Below are 20,228 nucleotides of genomic sequence, written 5' to 3' on the forward strand. Positions count from 1 at the left end.
TTTCTGATTGCTGGGAATTTTTGAAATACTGGGTGGGAAAATCCGGAAGAAAGCTACACCCATGATTGCCAACTGTGGGCTCCTCCTTGAGGCTTTAGTTAGTCATGCTCCATGACTACACCAGAAACTCAGATGTAACCATGCAGCAAAACTGCAAGGCGGAAAAGGAGAATACAAACAAATTCAGCCTTGTAAGATTATTTCATTCAGAAGAACAATTAGTGACTACATCTGGCTCTAATTTGAGGCTCAGCTGATCCTGGTCTATGGCCCAAATATCCTACAATCACATGTAAGACATGCATGTCCTGAGTCAGATTAAGTTAAGTGCTGTGTAACAAGGACATCTTGAATTAAGTGAAGCTTTAGGCAGACTATTCACCTCTGTCTTAGTGTGGTGCTACAGTTTGTCACTTTGACGGTTCTTTAAATTGTTAGTTTTAGCCTACCTGACCTGCCTTCTGCATTAAGGAGAATGGCGGATTATACGCTAACATGACCTAAGAATTCTTGATGAGCTTTTTTTTTTTTTAAGATTTTATTTATTTATCAGAGAGAGAGGGAGAGAGAGCGAGCACAGGCAGACAGAATGGCAGGCAGAGGCAGAGGGAGAAGCAGGCTCCCTGCCGAGCAAGGAGCCCGATGTGGACTTGATCCCAGGATGCTGGAATCATGACCTGAGCCAAAGGCAGCTGCTTAACCAAATGAGCCACCCAGGCGTCCCTTGATGAGCTATTTTAAAGGTGACATAAAACAGCAGCAGTGGTGTAACGGAAAGAATGCAGACTTTGAAGTTAGTGATCTGGGCTGGAATCTGAGTCCTGCCACTAAAGACATGATTTGTGGTAAAATAGAAAAGGGCATAAAAGAAAGGTAAGCCCCTGTGCCTACCTCCCAATCAGCAATCCTCCTCTGTGGCATCAATCATTGTTTAGACTCTTCTGTATGTATCTTTTAAATTACACTAGGCATATGGAAATTTCTCCCTTTTTGTACATCAACGGAAACATACATACTGGCTGCATGCTAAATTATTCAATTTATAATATATCTTGGTGATCATTCCACATCAGCACATATAGATTATTCTGTTTTAATTAACTAATCCTTTACTGTTGCATATCAGGTTGTTTTCAATTTTTTTTTTAAGATTTATTCATTTATTTATTTAAAAGGGAGAGAAAGCATCCAAGTGAGCAGGGGAGGAGCAGAGGGAGAAGGAAACCAGCAGACTCCCTGCTGAGGAAGAAACCCAACATGGGGCTCGATCTCTGAGATCATAACTTGAGTCAAAATCAAGAGTGGAGGGGCACCTGCGTGGCTCAGTGGGTTAAAGCCTCTGCCTTCAGCGCAGGTCATGATCCCAGGGTCCTGGGATTGAGCCCTGCATCAGGCTCTCTGCTGGCATAGGGGTTCCTGGATGGCTCAGTAGGTTAAGTGTCAGGCTCTTGATTTTGGCTCACGTCATGATCTTAGGGTCATAAGACTGAGACCCCACGGGGCTCCATGTTGGGTGTGGAGCCTGCTTGAGATTCTCTCTTTCCCTCTCCCTCTGCCCCATTCCTGCTGCTTGTATATACCCATCTGCTCTCAAATGAATAAATAAATAAAAGTTTTCTTTATTAATCCTTATATTTGTAAGATATATAATTTGCAAGCAAAAAATGATTTTTTACAGTTAACTTTTGCAAATTTAATTAATACATGATATTCAATATAAGGTAACCAAAAAGGTAGACAAATTCCAGACAAAAATGAAGAAATAACTTATCATTCAAAAAAATAAAACTAAAGCAAATTCCCAAAAATCAAAGGAGGCACTGTGTTCAAAATATGGACAAATAGCAAAACACTATTTACTTAAATATTAATAAATATATTTCTAGTATAAATAATTTACAAACCATAATTTATCCTCAAATCTCATAGTACTTATAGATCAAAGCCAGTAAAAACAATAGGCTATTAACATATAAGACCTTTCTCAACTGATATTTGTGGTTTTTTTATTATAGATTTATGTATTTCATAAAGAGAGAGAGCGCTGAGGCAGGGAGGGGCAGAGGGAGGAGAAACTTCCGCGGACTCCGCGGACTCCACGCTCAGCAGGGAGTCCCATGCAGTGCTCTGTCTCAGGACCCTGAGATCAGAACACTGGGATCACGACCTGAGCAGAAATGACGAGTCCCACGCTTATTTGACTGTGCCAGCCAGGCACCCCTCAAATGATATTTGTAATTTAAACATAAAATTACATTTTTAGACCAAGACAAATGTTTTTCATCATAAGATCATGGGTGAGAGAGGCACAGTTAAAAGCCATAAAAAAAAAAAAAATTTAACTAAATTAACCAAGCTTCCTTTTTAACCTAAAAATACCAAACAAACTGAAAATTACACAAATTGACAAGTTTTTTTCAATGAAGTTTTTTAAAAAGTAAACAAGCATATATTCTGAAGATCACTAACTTTCCTTCTGACAAATAGTATAATTTTAATTTTTGACAGAAATAAGGTCTGTTTTCCTTGATTAACAGTCTTATCTTGGTTCCTCTCAGCAAAAATACCACAATGGTTTGTTTGAAACATCACACTGCATTTTTCCAAGTACCCATATGGAATCACTTTATTTAGCACAGAGCCAGATAATGGGAAACCATTCCCAGATGTTTTAAATATGGCAAAATATAAAATAAATATTATCTTTTCTTTACCCTCACTTCCTTTTCCTTTTCCTCACACAAGACAAAGTGTCTAAATAGGGCCAAATAATAAAGTAACTATTCAAAATTTCACTTTCTCCAGAAGGGCCATTTCACTACCACAATCAACAGTAATTCTTCTATATCTGAATGCTTACACTACTATCTGTGTGACAGACGACTATTACACAGTTCTGTCATGTGTTGGTCTTGTCTCTTCTCCAAGAACATAAGCTCAAGGACCTGCACTAAACATCACTTGGATTCCTACAATCCGGATTACATAATTTAATATATTGATCAACATAAAGTACTGAATACCAACTACATTCAAGTCACTATGCTAGCCAGTGACAATATCTGATTAAATTTTTATCAGAATTAATAATAATGTTGAAAGTACTAGACAGATATAGGCAAGAAAAATGGCAAGTTATGCAACAGATAAATTTGGGAATGTACAGGATCCAGAAAATAGTAGAAAGTCTCATTCAGCTAAAAGCAGTGAACCCAAAAATATCAGAGATATTTTATTGATGTTTTCTTTCTCAGAAGCCAGAGGAAGCCCTAAACTCAAATTCAACCCAACAAGGGCAGAACCACTTTGTAAAGTGGAAGAGATGGGAATGCTGGAAGATGGTAAATCTTGACACGTTAGCATTGGTGATACTGAAAAAAGAACACTGAGAACAATGAGGTGTAAACTTTGTGAGTTCTGAGAAAAGACAGGTAGGATCATGAAACAGAAAATTTTATAAAGAAGGAAAGTGACTCAAGAAGGCTGTAGGGTCACAAATGAAATGATCACATCCATTCATAAATGACTGCCTCCTAACAAGCTACCTTATATATAAAAACTTGAAGGAAACAAGATGGGATTGGGAGGGAGACAAACCATAAGTGACTTTTAATCTCACAAAACAAACTGAGGGTTGCTGGGGGGAGGGGGTTTGGGAGAAGGGGGTGGGATTATGGACATTGGGGAGGGTATGTGCTTTGGTGAGTACTGTGAAGTGTGTAAACCTGGTGATTCACAGACCTGTACCCCTGGGGATAGAGTATTATGCCTCCATCAGAAAGGATGAATACCCAACTTTTGTAACAACATGGACGGGACTGGAAGAGATTATGCTGAGTGAAATAAGTCAAGCAGAGAGAGTCAATTATCATATGGTTTCACTTATTTGTGGAGCATAACAAATAGCATGGAGGACATGGGGACTTAGAGTGGAGAAGGGAGTTGGGGGAAATTGGAAGGGGAGGTGAACCATGAGAGACTATGGACTCTGAAAAACAATCTGAGGGTTTTGAAGGGACGGGGGGTGGGAGGTTGGGGTACCAGGTGGTGGGTATTATAGAGGGCACGGATTCCATGGAGCACGGGGTGTGGTGCAAAAATAATGAATATTGTTATGCTGGAAATAAATAAAAAAAAACAAAAAAAAAAAACAAAAACTTGAAGACATGGTAAATACAGATTAAAAGAAATCCATCACTGAAAGGTATTAAGTTGGTTGTTTTGCCCATTTGATCACCTACTGTCTGTACTATAAAAAAAAAAAAGCTGGGCTCATCTATGAAATTACAGTCCAATTTTAATTAGTTCTCTAAGACTTCAAAAGGAACCAGCATTACTCGGAAAAAGCACAATCTGTTCAGTGTTAAGCAATGACATTGCCTCAATTTTTATCTTGCAATCTAACAGAAAAGCAAAATAATTACTAAATGGAAATTTATTCTGGCCCATTTGGCAAAAATACAGAGGAAAAAAGAAATACATATATATAATGTGTGTGTATAAAGATATAATTAGTTCACCAAATAGATCTAGTAGAAATCTCACAAAGATGCTACAATTTCACGAACACTGAAACTTCCTTAGATCATTTGCTAGAAGTAAATTTTTTAGTTAATACAAATCTATGGGGCACCTGGGTGGCTCAATCTGTTGACCAATCAACTCCTGATTTTGGCTTATGTCTTGATCTCAAGCCCTACATTTGGGCTCCACGCTCAACTCCTGGAGTCTGCTTGAGAGTCTCTCTCTCCCTCTCCCTCTGCCTCCCCTCCCCCACCCCACTCACATTCCCATGTGCTCCCTCTAAATAAATAAATAAATAAGTAAATAAAATCTTAAAAAAAAAAAAATTCTTCTACTGAAAATACCAAACTTATAAAACTATAATTCTTTTACCATTTGAGTGTTTTATAAATATGGATTACTCTTCCACCCAAGGAAAAAAGTTAAATACAGTATGAAGACTTCTTAAAGTATTTTAATAGCACAACCATACTATTTACCTAGGTCAACAGACTTTCAGTAAATAGTTCAGTAAATAGTTCAGCTTTTTTTCTTTTTTTTTAAAGGATTCAGTAAATCTTGCAAAATTAAATTGTTTTTAGACATCAGTGAAAGAAAGAAACTACTTTTGGTTATATATTATTTTTTTAAGTATTATGAAGTTTCAGATCAAACACATTATCAATCAAAATATATACAAAAAGAAATAAAAATAATTTAATGTTTTAGATAATTGGTACTCTCAATCTTAACACTGTTTATAATGAACTATGACGCTCTTATTGAGTATTATAAAATCATAATCCAATTAGTAGCAATCAACATGCTACACTTGAATATAGGGGACATTTAAAAGGAGGCAGTAGCTCAATCCTAGAGAAACATCCTCTGAACTCCTAAAATATAATTTGTGCAATCAGGGGCTTAGTCAAAATCTTTAAGACATGGTACTAAGCACAGACTTACAGACTTATATTAATATTTATCTATTTTCTAACTGGATTAAGACACTTACAGGCACCATTATTTTGAAATACACAATGCATTTGTATTTAAGGTGTACTAAAGTTTGTGCTATGTGTGCACATTTATAGAAAGAGTATTTAAAAAATATTTCTTCTGGGACACCTGGGTGGCTCAGTTGGTTAAGCAGCTGCCTTCGGCTCAGGTCATGATCCCAGCATCCTGGGATCGAGTCCCACATCGGGCTCCTTGCTCGGCAGGGAGCCTGCTTCTCCCTCTGCCTCTGCCTGCCATTCTGCTTGCCTGTGCTCTCTCTGTCCCCACGCCCCGATAAATAAATAAAATCTTAAAAAAATAATAATAATAATAAATAAAAAAAATAAAAAATATTTCTTCTTTTTATAACTTTAATTAAAATACAGTCTTGCTATCACAAAACTAAATTAAAAGCTAAAACCCTAAGACTTCTAGAAGAAAACTTCTGCAACCTGGGATTGGCAAATATTTTTATAGGACACAAAGAACATGAATCACTAAAGAAAAAAACCTGATTAACTGAACTTGAAAAAATGTAGAAAACAAACAAACAAAAATGTAGAAAACAACACAGCAAACCATACTGGGAAAAATATCTGCAAAACACTATAAAGTTTTTCAAAACTCATCAAACTTTATCTTGAAACAGGTGCATTTTATGTATGCAATCTTACATCAAAGTTGATGATAAAAGTTATAGTGCCTATCAATATAAAGCTATATGAAAAACAGTTTAGTCCAATGTTTACTTTTTAAAATATATGCATGAAAAAGATAGGTCAGGCATATATCATTGGCAAGATTACAGATAACTTATTTTTTTCTTTTACTCATTTTTGTTCATTGAAAATGCTACTTGAGTCTAAATTATACACTTCATCTTAGCCAAAAGGCCAAGAAGCGATAGAGTCTAAATTATAAATGTTAAGTATCTCTCTCTCTCTCTTTTTTTTTAAAGATGTATTTATTTCAGAGAGAAAGAGAGAACACACACACATATAGGGGAGAGAACAGAGTGAGAGAGAATCCCAAGCGGACTCCCCGCTGAACAGGGAACCCTATGCAGCGCAGACTTCACCACCAGCAACCACCACCCCAGCCTAAACCAAGAATCTGATCGATCCCCAGTCAACTGACCCAGCTAGGTGCTCCATAACGATTTTTATATACAAAAAGTTTTAATAAGAAATTTTCAGTATGAACAGTGATATCAATCTGTAATAAGGAGGCACAGAAATTCTTTCAAATAGAATGAAGTCATGAAGTAAGGAATAACCTATTTCATTTTATTAACATGGTAGAAAACCATAGCAGATGCAATTAAGTTATGTTCAACAATACTCCAGGGGCTGTACAAAGTGTGAGGAATATGAGGATATCCCTCAAGAAGTGACCATTTAATGGAGAAAAATGATACTGTCAACAAATCAAAATACAAAATAATTAAAGACTATAATTTACATATGAAAGCACAATGAAACAAGCAACTAAGGGAAAAAGAGAGAGAAAGATGCAACTAACTAATCATGGGGAGTGTGGGAAGCATTTACAAAGGTGACATGTAGGCCACCCAGCAATGAGAAAAATCTCTTCCTGAAATGATTATCCTACATACCTAGTAAGGAACTTACACCTACTGAGAAAATTCCGTATCAAAGAGGGAAATCTGCCTAGGATTTACCAGGACAGAAAATGTACTCTTTGCACTTGCATTACATCTAGGATTTGGCAAGAGAAGTCTCTGACACCATTCAAAAGTACAAAGACAAAATAATCAATTAGAATACAATTTAAATAGTGTACATGTAACATTTGTTAGTAAATTCCAGTTGGCCTCATCTGAGAACATTAAAACTTCTCATACCATTAGTAAGAGAAAATCCAAGATGCCTCCCAAAACTGAATCTGGGAATCCAGAATACATCCTTAATAGTACGTTTTCAAGCCCAAAGAAACGCTTATAAATATATGATGGGTGGGGTAAGCAATTACTCTGTATGCTAAGAATGATTATAACGCGGTAAAAAAGTAAATTCCTAACTTACGCAGAGGAAAAAAAGACTGCGAGGTAGTGGGACCACAAGATAGACTACAGGCAGAACCCGTCCACCCTACTCCTTGTATTTTCTGTCATTTTGGAAACTTCTTGCAGTTAAGGCATCGAAATGGAATTAAAGACTTTACTTAAACACAACACATTTGGGGCAGCAGAAAACCCAGATTTTGAGTGAGAAAGTCATTCCAAAGTAAAGGGACTCGGGGGATCTGTGCATAAAGAACATTCCCTGTTCTTTTCCCCTCTTGACTTTGAGCCAAGGAAATTACTGCAAGCAATTTAAGAAACACTATTTCCTGGTACAGGTGATTTAGGAGATGGGAGGAAAAAGAAAAATGATTAAAGCGATAAGCCAGGTTGCAAGGGAGACTTGTGCAGTCCCTAACGCCTGCGAACTGGAAACTGGTATTTTTTTGATACCGAAGCCAACGGAGGAACCAGGAGCAAGTCGAAGTCCAGCCAAAGGTGGGCGGCGCACAGAGAACAATCGGTGCCAGATGCTTTTGCTTCCACTGCGAAAGACTCCCACCCCCCTCCAACTCTCTCTAAAATGTTCCTAATACTCACTACCCGCCCAGAAACACCTCCTCCCGGACAATCCCGACCATCCTGCGGGAGTGACAGGCTGCGTTCACTTACTGAGCTGTCCCCCGCCAGACGTCGTACTCGGTTCCCGACCTCCTCCGCCTCCAACGCCGGCTGCTCCAGGGATCCCCGGCGCCCCCATGCCCGGCGGGGTCCCACTCTGCCTTTCGAAGTTGCCTGGATTGGAGAAGTAGTCGCGCAGCCGAGGCAGTTCGCGGCCGCTCTCTAACAGCTCGGTGTGCAGCTCCAGGGCGGTCAGCAAGTACTGATCGCGCAACAGCTGAGCCGCGATCGCATCAATTGACAGTCGGGCAGGGGTCTCCCCGCAGCCCCCCAATGCCACCGCAGCCGCCGACACCTCCCCAGGGAGCCCTGGCCGCGCACTGCTCCCTAAGGCCACGGGATCTTGGGGCGATAGCGAGTCCGCAGAGCCGGGATCTAGGCCGCTCCCGGAACCCAGCCGAAGTCCTGCCCGCCGCTCCTCGGTCGCCGCTACCTCGTCGTCGTCCTCGTCCGAATCGCTGAGGAATGGATTCACACCGCCGCCACCACTGCCACTACCTCCAGGCGCCATTGCCGCCATCTTATCCTGTCAGGACTGTGGGCGCCTCCCTAACTGGCTTTGACAGGCCGCAGCCTGGATTCCCCCTAAGCCTCAGCGGGCGCTGCGCACCTCCACAATCCTGGCCTGGCCACGTCCCACCTCCCCACCCGGAGACCAGAGTAGGCTCGGAGGCAGAAGGTCCGGATGCAGTAGCACCCGCTACCTCAGCCACTGCTGCACCAGCAGCGGGGCTCTGCAGGCGTCTTCCTGGTCTCAGTCTCGCGAGAAAGGGTGCGAGTCCTGCCCCTCTCCCCGCCCAAGCCCTGCCCCAGCCCCGCCCGTTCTCAACACCAAAGAGCGAAGATTGAAAGCCCCGCTCCCCGCTCAAAGGCAAAACCCCGCCCCCACTCCTGTTTGATTGGCCGGAGGTGGAGCGAGAGGCTGGAATTACGGACGGCTGGCTCTAGAATTATCGCGAGAGCCGGCTCCCGGCAGGTAGGTTTCGGGGGGCGTTCCGTAGTTGAGAGGCAGTTATGACGGTGGCTTAGGAACGTTCTCTCCCTTTTCCTTTCAGGGGTCAAAGAGGAACTCTCGGGAGAGCTGGATTCTGCCTTTGCGCCGAGGAGGCCTCCTTCTCGAGATAACGCCGGAAAAGCCCCAGGTAAAGCCCGGGGACCAGAGCGCAGAGGTGCGGTGGCACCAAAACTGGCCTCACGCCCGCGGGCTCGCTGCTTCCCGGGCGCTCTTCACTTGTTCTTGTTGTTTGCCGCCGGTGGGTGGTACTGTTTTCGCGCGTGTGGCAGGTGTCCAGGGCAGCACGTGTAGCAGGTGTCCAGGGCAGTACTTAGAATTTGACTTCCTTTCTCTTCCCTTCCCAGTCCAGTGCCCGATCGCTCGGGAGGCCTGGCGACGGCACCGGCTGCTTGAACTTCTGGAAGACGGCCTTCTAGCCTCCGAGTTAGCGCTGTGAAGGCGGGGCGTGCTGGGCTGTGGGAGGTGGAGGAAGGCACCGGACAGAACTCGAGAGTTTTAGATTTCGTTGGGTTTGCGGATAGATACCCTGAATGAGCCCTTAGCATTTAAAACACGGTTTGCACAACAGGGACCCTTGAAAGTGCTAAATGCCGCCCCATCAGTAGAGAGGTAATGCAAACTTAAGCCTAGAGACGTTCAACGACCTGGTCAGGTCAACTCCATTATAAATAGTAAGATCAGTTTTCTTCTTGGGTGGCTCAGTGGGTTAAAACCTCTGCCTTCGGCTCAGGTCCTAATCCCAGAGTCCTGGGATCGGGTCCCGCATCTGGCTCTCTGCTCCGTCTCTCTCTCTGCCTACTTGTGATCTCTCTCTCTACCTCTCTCTCTCTGTCAAATAAATAAATAAATAATCTTTTTTTAAAAATTAAAAAATAAAATAAAATCAGTTTTCTTATGTGCAAAGCCATTCTTCTCGCACTAGTCTTCCAGCCTTTCTGGCTTGGCCATTTAGGCTAGAATTAAGGTATTGACTGTGGAACATACTTATTTTAAAGCTGAGATGCTTTGCACAGTTTTAATTTTCTTTATCAGATGTTAGCACTAAATTCTGGAAGTTCCACCTTTATCTTTTAGGTCATTCCTTGACTACAGTACAAGGCGGTAAAGGGGATGTTAGTTTCTAGTCAAACGGTATTGGAATGCTTGTCCTAAGATCTATTTTCTTCACACATAAATTGCCGCTTTTGCAAGGTTTTAAATTTCCTTTCTTTCTGTATAGCCCCCTGTAAGCACCAAAATAAATAGGTAGCAGTAATTTTGTTATCAGGTGAGTTACATGTTACACTGAAGTAGTAAAGTATCTCCTTTAGCTCTGTGGAAAAATAAAAACAGAGCATTCTTATATAACCATAGGTCAGGTTATTGGCTTACATGTGAAAGTATGCCAGCGGTTAAGTGTAGGCTTTAATTTCAGTTTACCCAGGCTCAGAAAACTGAAATTTTCATTAGAATGAGGCTTTGGGTTTTTTCTTCTGTTTTTGCTGGAAACTTTTTTTTTTAAACATTGTTAGTACTAAGAATTCAAAATATTTTTTTATAGAACATGAGCTCCTAATGTTTGAATTCTAAGTATTTTTCTATGCTATATATATGGAAGAAAAACATGAAAAAAGAATCCCCAATCTTAGAAAAATAGTATCAAGATAGCCAATGCTATATCCTGTTATTGTTTGTTAGCAGAAAGGATTGCTTATACTTATTGTAGTTGAGTTTGCCAGAGAGATTGAAAATGGAATCAATTTCTGGAATGGAGGAATGGGAGGGAATAGTGAATGGCATGGAAAGGGCATGGTTGGAAATGTATTATTTATATACAATATTTCCATCTCTGTAATGGAATTTTTAGAAATCCCCTGCACTTAGGGTCCTTGAAGAAGATAGTCCTTGACTGGCAGAAGTGCCTAGAGTTCATATTCCGATTCTGCCAATTATTTGCTGTAACACCTTAAGTTACTTAACTTCTCTTAGTCTCATTTAACATTTATCTGTCAGGGGATTAATGAAAGTGCACAGCATTAGAAATGTGCTTGTCACAGTACATAGTACCCTACACCATAAATGTTATTATAGTCAGTTACATGTAGTGCAATATTAGTATATGTTGAAAGTATTGAGAGGTTTTTAAAAATAAAACAAGAAGAATTTCAACCATTCAGCCACTAAACCTGGAAAAAGCAATTAAGTCAGTAGGGTACAAAGGGAGTATCTTTAATTTAGGGTCCGATTTCTAAAATGTAATTTGAAAATATATTTAAAATATGTTTTCTCAGAGAGCTATAAGAAGTTGGACAACGAAGTGCTTCCATGATTGACTTCCTGTATAAATCTGTAGTTTCCTGATTCTACTACGTATCCTATAATCATGGACTTGTTTATATGACCTTCCCAGCCCGTAACAGATCAACTGGCCAGTTTTCTCAGTAAGTACTTTTCTTTTCCACAGTACATAGAAGTGTACTTATCAATAAAAGTTCTTAAGAAGTAGCACATACTCAGGTCATGATCTCAGAGTCCTGGGATTGAGTCCTGCATCCAGCTTTCTGCTCAGCAGGGCGGCTGCTTCCTTCTTTCTCTCTGCCTACTTGTGATCTCTCTCTGTCAAATAAATAAATAAAATCTTAAAAAAAAGAAGAAGAAGAAGAAGAAGTAGTATATACTAGAATGTTAATAATGGCTAATCTCCGCTTATAATAACTTATTAATATGGTTGGGAAATTTTCTCCTTTTCTCCTTTCTCCTTAAAAAACTCCTTAGCAACATTAATGTCGGTCTTTGCAGCTAAATTTGAATAATGAGGATAGTCATTGAACTTTGTATTTGAGCAATAAAATGTTAAAGATTTTTTATGCTTGTAAACACTTCAAATATTTTAAAGATTTTATTTATTTATTTGATAGAGATCACAAGTAGGCAGAGAGGCAGGCAGAGAGGCAGGCAGAGAGAGAGAGAGCACGGAGGAAGCAGGCTCCCCGCTGAGCAGAGAGCCTGATGTGGGACTCAGTCCCAGAACCCTGGGATCATGACCCAAGCCGAAGGCAGAGGCTTTAACCCACTGAGCCACCCAGGCGCCCCAACTTCAAATATTTTAGGGCTTAAAAACTAATTTATGGTTTTAACGGTCTTAAAATAATCACAGGTAACATTTTAAATGCAAGTTTTTGGTTAATTTGAAATTTTAGAAATATGTAATTTTTAAATTGTTTTTCAATGCCTGTAAACACTCCACAGGTATAAGCTAAATAACTTTTATTGGTACATAGATATGTATGTTTTAACATTTTTAGTAGTTATTCATTTGTTTTGAGAGGTTTCCAAACAATTCAACCATGACAAAGTTTTCTTCAGTAAATCTGAATAAAATGTGGTTCTCTTTAAAGAGCAATGTTAATAAAATTACTTAATACACATGTGCTTGGCAATAATAAAATAATTAGTATGCGAAGCATGATATTTTGGAATCAATTCAATTTTATGTATAGTAAATGACTCAAGCATGTAAGTTTGATTTTTGTTTTGTTTTTTAAGTATCCTGAATCTTCACCATTCGTTTGTTCTGGGGAAGTAAAAAGAAAAACAAGGCAGCCTCTAGTGGCTAAAGTGCATATTACATGTACCTTTGAAATGATAATCCTAAATAATTTCTGCAGCACATGTCTGAGTCCTTACTAAGCCCATAGGACTGTGATGAGTGCTGGAGGAGCTCTGTCTTGCTGTCATGGAATTACAGTTAAGTGATAGAGACAGACATTAATCCAAATGGTGAAAACCGAAGTATGTATTTATAAACTTGAAGTAAAGGCTCTGGTTTTGGGTTCGGACTGCATAGTTTCTGAGGAAGTGATGCTTGAAAGTGCAAGGAGGTGTCGTGAGACAATGGAGTGAGAGAGGCTAGAGGGTGGGTTGGAAGTGCAATTTATGCAGAGGTCTGAATAACAGTAGGAAGCATGGGCTCCTGACATAAAAAGGACCAATATGGTGCGATGCCATAAAGCAAAGAGGAGGGCCATGGGACCAGGCTAGAAAGGGAGGGAAAGACCAGTCCATGTAATGCCTTCTGTTTTGTATTAAGGACTCTACTTTTGATTATGTTGGGGGAGAGGCACTAAAGGGTTTTACCAAGGGAATGAGGTGTTCCTATTTGCATTCTGAAAAAAGCAAAATAAAAAAGTAATGCGTGGTTATACAGCTAAAGAATAGGTTATAAAGAATGACTGACTGCTAAGTTTTCTGATTGGTATACCTGAGTAGAAGGTGTGCCATCTCCAGAGACTGTAAACACTGGAGAGTTAGGAGGTTTACTACCTAAACACGGTTCATGGGGAATATCATGAGTTTGGTGTTAAACATACTCACTCAGTTTGTATCTCAGGTAGATGTGTTAAGGTTGGAATTACATATATGGATTTGGAGCTATCTGTTAAGACTTTCACATATAAGTGCTAGCTGACACCAGGGGTAGGGTCAAAATGCCTAGACAGTGGGGTGCCTTGCTGGCTCAGTTGGGGGAGCATGCAACTCTTGATCTCATGGTGGTGAGTTTGAGCCCCATGTTGGGTGTCTAGATTTCTTAAAAATGAAGTCTTGGGGCTCCTGGGTGGCTCAGTGGGTTAAAGCCTCTGCCTTCGGCTCAGGTCATGATCCCAGGGTCCTGGGATTGAGCCCTACATTGGGCTCTCTGCTCAGTAGGAGCCTGCCTCCTCCCCTCTCTCTGCCTGCCTCTCTGCCTACTTGTGACCTCTGTCTGACAAATAAATAAATAAATAAAATCTTAAAAAAAAAAAATGAAGTCTTAAAAAAAGTCTAGACAAAAAGTACAAGAGTGAGAATAAAAGAAACCCTAGTACCAAATTTTGAGTAATTCTAAAATTCATTGACCAGATAAAGACCCCTCAATATTGGACAGAGAAGTAGGAGAAAAACTGGAGCAATGTTCACAAAAGCTAAGAAATGATGGTTGTTTAAGAAAGAAGTCATGGTTAAGAAAGACAAATTGAATGGAAGATAGAAGACTAAAAAAAAGCCACCGGTTTTTTTAATATTGGCTACATTACATTAGTGGAAGTTTTTTCTGTGATGTAGTGGAAAACAAAGGATTGAGTTTTAGAGGATCAGGGAAAAAGAGATCATATTATTTTTGAGAATTTTGGCTGTGTTGGGGAGAAAAGGGCAGCCAATACCTTTAAAAACATTCTTTAATAATCCTTTATTTTTAAGATACATTTTTGGCATAGGTGTGGCTTGACTTGTTTTCCATACAGTAAAATGTTTCCCTGAACAAAAACTATAGCTGTTCCTCTTGTTACATATTGTTTCCAACTTTTATGATACAAAGAGCAAAAGACAAGAATTGCATTTAAAGTTTTTTTTTTTTGCCTGTATTTGTATTTGATATAGAATTTACCTTAAGATATTCTAAAGTGGTAGCTATACTAGTGCTCCCGTCAGGTAATTAAAAGCTTCAAACTAGATCTCTGTCTCACACCACATACAAATTAATTCTAGATAATGCCAGGTGAAAAGCAAAAATCTTAAACTTAGAAATTAGTTCTAATTTAAAACTATTTTTATGTGACATTAAAATAAGGGAAGTTTTCTTATGGAAAACACAAAAAAACTTACTCCAGAAAGAATAAATTTGGTAAATTTTGCTGTATTAAAGTTATAAAACTTTTATTTAACAAAAAGCACCATGAACAGATTTGTGTTTGCTTTGTTGCATGTGTGTTGCAAATAAATATCTATGTGTCTATATCTATATAGAGAGATATACACGTACGCATGTATATCATATAATGTTCAAGTCCAGGAAAAAAGGCCAGCAAGCATAATCCTATGTGATCAAAGGATACAGACACACAGTTGAAAGGATGGGAAACCCAGTTGGCCAGTAAAAACATGAAAAGATGTTCACTCTGAGTAGTAATCAGGCAAATAGATACTCAAACAACAGGATGCCATTTCATCCTGTGTAGGTTGGCATAGGGTAAATATGATAGTAATAGTCAATTATGGGGATTTAGAGAAAGCATGAATTCTCATACACTGCTGAGGACACTTTGCTACGGTCTTGTAAAGTGGAGAATATAGGTTTACTCCAGCAATTCCACTTAATAGAGATGATTTTCAAATTTATTTGTACGTAAAATAGTTTGAAATACTTTTTCACTATCACATGCTATATTCATACAATGTACATGCATGCATGTGCACACATAGAAAATAAAATACTTTTTCAGAGCCATCATTTACCTTCCTACTTCTGAAGTACTTTATTGTGATGTATTCTCTATCCTACCCTGTTCTATTTCATTTTTTTTTAAAGAAGCTAATTGCAATCCATCAAATTAATTTTGTGATGGATCATCATTCTGTTTGTCATTCTGAAAATCTCCCAAGTTTACCATGAGAGATAGGCTAAATTGCAGCATTCTTTGTAGTAATGACAATCGGGGACAATGTCTATCAAGATAATTTTCAAATAAATTGTAGTATAGTTATATAATAGAATATATGTCTAAATCTTTTAAAATAATATATAAATTTTTGATAGTGCTGGCTAGAATAGGCTCATAAAAGGAATAATGGCTTGCATGTATACTGATAAAAATTATTTTCTAAGTAGGATGGGGAAAGCATGAGTGCAAATATTAGTGATTATAATGTTAATCTAATCTTGTAGGATGAGAGCTTTTATTTTTTTTAAAAGATTTTATTTGTTTATTTGTCAGAGAGAGAGAGTACAGACAGGTAGAGTGGCAGCCGGAGGCAGAGGGAGAAGCAGGTTCCCTGCGGAGCAAGGAGCCTGATGTGGGACTTGATCCCAGGAAGCTGGGATCCTGAGCCGAAGGCAGCCACTTAACTGAGCCACTCAGGCATCCCAGAATGAGAGCTTTTAATCCCATTATTGACTGAGTTTAAAATGTCTACCCTCCCTGTAGAAGAATTCAGATAATCTATGTAGGAATTTCATGCTCTCAGAAGATAAGAGTATAACTCAGTATAACTCCCTACTCCTTAAGTATTGGTTGTACATACAGCAGCTTCCTTCCAAAGAGTACAATATGAAATCATTAAATTTATAGTGGAGAAACCTGACAAACACCACCTCGGCCAGAGGATGATCAAGTTTAATACCCGTTGTCGATAAGCCTTGTTGATGGCATACGCCCCTGGTAAGATGTGATAAAAATGGCACCTTACACATGTGGTTTTCCTTCCTCTTCTCTTCCATAACCCCATTCTAATCATGAGAAAAATATCAAATTCCTACAAGAGAAGTCTCCTACAATATACCTGACTAGTACTCTTTAGAACTCGCAAGGTCATCAAAACAGGCAAACTCTGAGAAATTGTCCCAGCCAAGAGATGCCTAAGGAGACATGATAAGTAACTCTACTGTGATATTCTGGAACAGATAAAGGATGTTAGGTATGAAGAAAAAAAATTGAATTCCTCTCAAGTATGTAGCTGGGTATGAATCCTCTAAATAATTAGCAACTCCTGTTGGTTTACTAGCCATGAGGGAATTTGAAAATTAGTTTTTTTATGGCATTTGTAAAGTCACATGTAGTTGTCACTTGAAAGTGACATATATCATAATGAAAAAAATATACACCCCAAAATAATAAGTATAAAGAAACAAACGAACTAGTGAACTAATAAAGAAACAAATGAACAAATGAACTAATAACCTGGCTTAATAGTTGACCTGCTGGTATTCTGTTGTGTGCGGATCCCAGCTACTTCCTTACCGTTTTAACTGGCAGTATTTACTCTTCCCGTGGCAGGTGAACAGAGCCCAAGAGCACTGTGAAACACCATCTTTAAATAATAAGCCCTTTAATATGGCTTATGCTGATATAAACACTTAAAGGCTACAAGTTTAGTAAATAACCTTTATTTACAAGAACACAGGTTACATGAAATCAGAGCTGTCCACGAAATTTGTGGTGGTTATAACTATGACTCTAGCGAGTGTTATCTTTTGAGTACAGACAGGCTTCAAATTAATTTTTTTTCTATTTATGCTCCAAGTTAATTTTTTTCTACTCTATTTTTAGATCTATAGAAAAGTTTCAAAAATAGTACAGAGAGTTATTGTACACCCTCCACACTGTACCTAATGTAGACATCTTATGTAACCACAATGTAGTTATCAAAACCCGGACACTAACATTTGTACAAAACTATTAACTAATCTACACTTCTTAGTTGACAGTCACCAGTTTTTCCACTCTTGTCTATTTTCTGACCCAGGATCCAGTTCAGGTTTCCTTATTGTGTTTGGTTATGTCTCTTCAGCCTTCATTCTGTGACTATTCCTCAGTCTTTCCTCGTCTTTCATGACCATGATCCTTTTGAAGAGTACTGGTCCGTTATTTGGCAGCCTGTTTCTCAATTTGAGTCTGTCTGATGTGCTCCCATGAATAGATCAAGGTTTGCATTTTTGGCAATACCGCATCTTCTTTTACCAAAAATGTGCTATGCTGTGCCTTTCTTAGTGCACCGTATTGGGATTACATGATGTTAATATGCCTTATTACTGGTTATGTTAACTTTGACCACTTGGTAAGGTGGTGTCTGAGGGGTTTCTCCATTGTAAGTTAGTGTTTTACCCTTCGTAATTAATATATATTTGGGAGAGATTTCTTTGAGACTGCAAATAGCCTGTTTGGCTCACACTTTGACCCAGTGAGTTTAGCATTTATCAGTGCATCTTGCTGGTAACAAGTATTACTGTGGTGTTTGTCTAGTTGTAATTTTATATTTTTCTCATTCCTTCTCCATGTATTAATTGGAATTCTTCTGTGGAAAAGAGGTGTGAGATTCTAAGATCATTAATATCTCATTGCGTTCTGGTGGAGATCCTTAAGTTATTACCTGATGAAGTAATTATTTCTAACACGATTTTGTTTTAAAGATTTTATTTATTTATTTGACAGAGATCACAAATAAGCAGAGAGGCAGGCGGAGAGAGAGGGGGAAGCAGGCTCCCTGCTGAGCAAGGATCCTGATGCGGGGCTCAATCCCAGGACTCTGGGATCATGACCTGAGCTGAAGGCAGAGGCTTTAACCCACTGAGCCACCCAGGCACCCCTCTAACATGATTTTTGAGGAAAAAATACCAACTATATTCTCATTTGGTTTTCCTTCCTGAAATTCTTTTAGATATTCTCATTTCACTTTATCTTTCTTACATTGAAATAAATTATTTAAAACTAAGGATCACTTGAAAATGGGTTAGAAAGTACATGAGTTTTAGGGTTAAGGCCTATGTATAAAATTCGTAAAGACCATTAGAATAAAATATAATGAAATTATACGAACTTACGAACTTTACGAATTTTATACATAGGCCTTAACCCTAAATACTAGTCATACTAGTCATACTAGTGAAATTTAGTATGATTTGTAGAGTGCAATATATAAGATCATTACTTTGAGGAAGGGAAGAATTTGTATCGTGTAGTTTAGTAGGGAACCCATTTGTGGGTTGTTGGCATGGCCCAGCTGAGGACCTGATGAACTAATGTGGTGGTTGTAAGAAGCACAGGCCCTTTCGATAATAGAACCCAGGGGTTGCTCGGTCGGTTCAGCATCTGCCTTCAGCTCGGGTCATGATCCCAGGGTCCTGGGATTAAGCCCCACATCGGGCTCCATGCTCAGCCGGAAGCCTGCTTCTCCCTTTCCCACTCCCCCTGCTTGTGTTCCCTCGCTCATTGTGTGTGTGTGTCTCTCTCTCAAATAAATAAATAAAATCTTAAAAAAAAAAAAAAAGAAGAAGAAGAAGAAAAAAAAAAGAAATAGAACCCTCTAGAAGAAGAAGAAAGAAAGAAATAGAACCCAGAGGCTCCTGGATGGCTCAGTCGGCTGAGTGACCAACTCTTGATTTTGGCTGGGGGCGTGATCTCCGGGTTGTGGGATTCAGCCCCATGTAGGGCTCTGCACTGAGTGTGGAACCTGCTTAAGAGTCTTTCTTTTCCTCTCTGCTCTTCCCCTCCACTCACACTCTCTCAAGAAAGAAAGAAAGAAAGAATGAAAGAAAGAAAGGGAAATAGAGAACCCAACTGGACACTAAGAAATATTAAATAAATATATAGTGCTTGTGTCATTAATATTTGGTGGTAATGAATATTACAAGTCTAATCAGGAACTTATAAAAATTGATTTGACTGGAACAGGAAAATACAGTATACCTTTTTCTTTTTTACTGCTTTCTTTTAAAATAATGTAAACTCAACTATTTAAAGTTTGATTTAAAAAATAAAAATAGGGGACGCCTGGGTGGCTCAGTTGGTTAAGCAGCTGCCTTCGGCTCAGGTCATGATCCCAGCGTCCTGGGATCGGGTCCCACATCGGGGTTCCTTGCTCGGCAGGGAGCCTGCTTCTCCTTCTGCCTCTGCCTGCCATTCTGTCTGCCTGTGCTCACTCTCTCCCCCTCTCTCTCTCTGATAAATAAATAAAAAAATCTTTAAAAAAAAAATAAAAAATAAAAATAAAGGGGCGCCTGGGTGGCTCAGTGGGTTAAAGCCTCTGCCTTCTGCTCAGGTCATGATCCCAGGGTCCTGGGATCGAGCCCCGCATCGGGCTGTCCGCTCCGCGGAGAGCCTGCTTCCTCCTCTCTCTCTCTCTCTGCCTGCCTTTCTGCCTACTTGTGATCTCTGTCTGTCAAATAAATAAATAAAATCTTTTAAAATAAATAAATAAATAAATAAATAAATAAAAATAAAAATAAAAATCGAATGCTTTATAACCTAGAGTATTGCTAATGCTTTACATTTGTATGGTGCATTGTCTTGGTTATTTCACGCTAGACTCCTGCCATGGAATAAGGCTGATGGTATCTTTTTTTATGGATAAGGAAGCTAAGACAGGGAGTGATGTGACTGGGATCCTGCTGTTCTTACATAACAGAGTGTGATTTTTACCTTAGCTCTTAGAGCTGTAGGAAGGTCAAAGTTCTCAAATAAAATTTTTGTTTGATAACTTCAGTAAGCTGTTGGGTAG

The 20,228-nt window shown here is 39.2% G+C and overlaps 2 protein-coding genes across 18 annotated transcripts in view; one reads left to right on the forward strand and one right to left on the reverse strand.

Moving 5' to 3' along the window:
* The window catches only part of RELCH (RAB11 binding and LisH domain, coiled-coil and HEAT repeat containing), a 109,075-nt gene extending 100,087 nt beyond the window's left edge, over nt 1-8,988 (reverse strand). For all 9 annotated transcript variants that reach the window (XR_004278360.1, XM_032311606.1, XM_032311607.1 and 6 more), the window contains exon 1: nt 8,198-8,988. Coding sequence is in view for 8 of the 9 variants with exons in the window: in XM_032311606.1 (XP_032167497.1) it covers nt 8,198-8,726 (529 nt within the window). In the remaining variant the exon portion in view is untranslated. The remainder of the gene's footprint in view (nt 1-8,197) is intronic.
* A 120-nt stretch (nt 8,989-9,108) lies between these two features.
* PIGN (phosphatidylinositol glycan anchor biosynthesis class N) overlaps nt 9,109-20,228 on the forward strand; it is a 103,039-nt gene continuing 91,919 nt past the window's right edge. For 7 of the 9 annotated variants that reach the window (XR_004278361.1, XR_004278362.1, XM_032311613.1 and 4 more), the window contains exons 1-2: nt 9,193-9,348; nt 11,492-11,641. The gene's annotated coding sequence lies outside the window, so the exon portion shown is untranslated. The other 2 variants (XM_032311611.1, XM_032311614.1) reach the window with 2 other exon arrangements.

The sequence above is a fragment of the Mustela erminea genome, chromosome 13 (genome assembly GCF_009829155.1).
Source record: "Mustela erminea isolate mMusErm1 chromosome 13, mMusErm1.Pri, whole genome shotgun sequence".
Classification (NCBI taxonomy): Eukaryota; Metazoa; Chordata; class Mammalia; order Carnivora; family Mustelidae; genus Mustela; species Mustela erminea.